The 2,962-nt window shown below is 31.3% G+C and overlaps 1 protein-coding gene across 1 annotated transcript; it reads left to right on the forward strand.

Moving 5' to 3' along the window:
- Window positions 1–2,359: 2,359 nt before the first annotated feature.
- On the forward strand, window positions 2,360–2,962 carry ETH_00007520 (uncharacterized protein; the record flags this gene model as incomplete). Its single annotated transcript, XM_013376693.1, has 2 exons — window positions 2,360–2,903; window positions 2,949–2,962. 2 exons carry the CDS (start codon window positions 2,360–2,362, stop codon window positions 2,960–2,962), a joined length of 558 nt encoding a protein of 185 aa, XP_013232147.1.

A 2,962-nucleotide genomic window follows, 5' to 3' on the forward strand; every position in this document is an offset into this window, starting at 1 on the left:
TCCTCGGGAGTTATTTGGATGAAAAGGTTTAAACAAAGAAAAGAAATAAAAATAAAGTAATTTAATTCGAAAATTGAAACAAAAAGCAGCAAAAAAGAGCCGAGAAAGCCGCGAAGTCGCAGCGGCTGCCGACGCCGCTGCTGCGGTGCATGCAGCAGCAGCGGGAAGCAGCAGCCAATTGCTGCTTGTTTAAAGCCTTTTTCTCTTTTATTTATTAAAATTAATTCAATTTTACAATTTAGTTCTTTCATTTCTTTTATTTCTTTTAATTCTTTTCAATTTCGACCTTTCGGGCCCACACACTCAAAGCCACCCCCGCCACGCACACACTCTGCATGCGCCCAAAGCCCCAACTTACAGGTGAATAAATAAATAAATAAATAAATAAATAAATAAATAAATAAATAAATAAATAAATAAATAAATAAATACATAATAAAAATAGTATTTTTTTTTTGTTATTACATTTATAGGTTCTGTGTTTCTACTTTTAATTTTATTTATTTTTGGTTTTATTTATTTGCATTTTTACTTTTATTATTTTGCTTTTATTCTTTTTGTATTTCTAGTTTTTAGTTTGCAGATAAATACTTATATTTATTTTTGTAGTTGTATTTGTAGTATTCTTTATTTTTTTAGTTATTTATATTTGTATTAATATTTATCTTTATATTTATTTTTAGGCTTATTTATATTCAGGTTTATATTTATATTTATATTTATATATATATATTTATATTTATATTTATATTCATATTCATATGTATATTTATTAAAAATATTTAAAAGTTGAACAAAAGTGATATAAAAGCAAAGGAAAAAAAAGTATTTAAAATTTGATATAAAAATAAATACGAATTTAAAAATATATTTATTTCACTTAATGTTATTTCCGTATTAACATTTGCACCACTTTGCATTTATTTTTATTTGTTTTATATTATTTTATATTATTTTATATTTATTTTATATGGTGTAACACTTATTTTGTACTATTTTATATTTATTCTGTATTATTTTATATCATTTTATATTTATTTTATGTTATCTTATATTTCTTTTGTATTATTCTATATTTATTTTATATCATTTTATATCTATTTAATATTTTTTTATATTTATTTATAGTATTTTATATTTATTTTATATTATTTTATTTTTATTTTTAATCCGAATTACTTTTGTCATAATGTGCTATTTGTAATAGAAGACATTTCTCTTTTTAACGAAGCTTATATTCTTTTTGTAACTTTATTTGTTTTATTTTATCTATTTTATTATTTTATTATTTTACTTATTTTATTTTATTTTATTTTACTATATTTTATTCATTATGCATTTATAATTTAATTTGTGTGTTTAATTTAATATCTTTGAATTTAATCCAACTTAATTAAATTTGTTCTAGTTAATCCAATATAATTTAGTTCAATTTAATATAATGTAATATAATATAATTTCATTTCATTTCATTTCATTTCATTTCATTTAATTCAATTTAATTTGATTTAGTTTCTGCGTTTATTGAGTGTGCATACACCTCAGACAACACACAGCAAATGAAGGCAAAAGTAATGAAAGAAAATTTAAAAATAATTTAAAGATAAATAAAACGAATAAAATAAATAAAATAAATGAAATAAATAAAATAAATGAAATAATAAAATTAATAAAATAATAAAGTAAATAAAATAAATGAATAAAAAGAATAAAATAATAAATATGAAGGCATATAATTTGTGTGCTTTTAGACTTCGAGAAATTCGGGTAAAACTCGAGCAGCAACTTTTGTGCTGCAGCAGTAAGTTCTGCTGCTGTTTTTGCTTTTGAGCTGCTGCTGCTGCTGCTGCTGCTGTAGCAGCAGCTGCTACTAAGCTGCTGCTGCAGCAAGAAGCAGCAAGGAAACAAATATTGTGAAATGAATCAAAGCCAACAAAAATGCTTTTAAACATAATTATACCAGCAGCAGCAGCAGCTGAGTCAGAAAGTACCATCGCAGCAGCAGCAGCAGCAGCAGCAGCAGCAGTGTGTTGCTGCTGTGACCAGTGGTCAGGTCCCCAGGATCACTTTTGTGCAACTTTTCGGATTTTTGTCTGAAATTTGACTTTTAAAATTAAAATAAAAAATAAAAACGAATTAAAAGTATTTTGAAGTTCTTTTTATTCGTTTTCGAGACCAGCAGCAGCAGCAGCAGCGGCAGCAGCAGCAGCAGCGCCGCCGCGACGCCGGCGGCCGCAGTGCGGCCAGCGCCGAAACTGGGGCAAATAAACCCCAAAATTGACGAAATAAAAACTAAATAAAATAGAAAATATAAATTATAAATAAATAAGTAATAATTTGACTTTTGAAGATAATTAACATGCACACCAGCGCCGTCCTCTGCTGCGCGCTGCTGGCAACCGCCCTGGCAGCAGCAGCAGCGCCTCTAGCTGTCAATACACCCCAGCAGCAGCAGCAGCAGCAGCAGCAGCAGCAAGTTGAAGCAGCAGCAGTTCCCAGCAGCGGGGGGGAGTCCGCTGCGGGGGCCCCCCCCCTTGGGGGCCCCAAGGGGGGCCCCCAAGGGGACTTGGGGGCCCCTGAAGGCTCTCCTCAGGGGGCCCCCGCCTCTGCTGTTGCTGCTGCAGAGCAGCAAAGGCAGCCAGCAGCAGCAGCAGCAGCAGCAGAAGGGGGGCTCTCTGTGGCTGAGAGAGTGCGGCAGCAGTTTCACAACAGAAACATCTTTGGGGAAAGTGAGTCTGCAGAAGAAGCAAAAAGAGAAATAAAAAAAGAAATAAATAAAGAAATAAATAAAGAAATCAAAAAAGAATTAAATGAAGAATTAAATGAAGAACTAAATGAAGAACTAATCAAAGAAGAAGACACAAAGCCGAAGGTCACTTGCGTTTCAAACTGCTCCATGCACGGTGAGCCGAGGGTTTAGGGTTTAGGGTTTAGGGTTTAGGGTTTAGGGTTCGGAGTTTGA

Source organism: Eimeria tenella, genomic scaffold, assembly GCF_000499545.2.
Source record: "Eimeria tenella Houghton genomic scaffold, Eth_scaff39, whole genome shotgun sequence".
Classification (NCBI taxonomy): Eukaryota; Apicomplexa; class Conoidasida; order Eucoccidiorida; family Eimeriidae; genus Eimeria; species Eimeria tenella.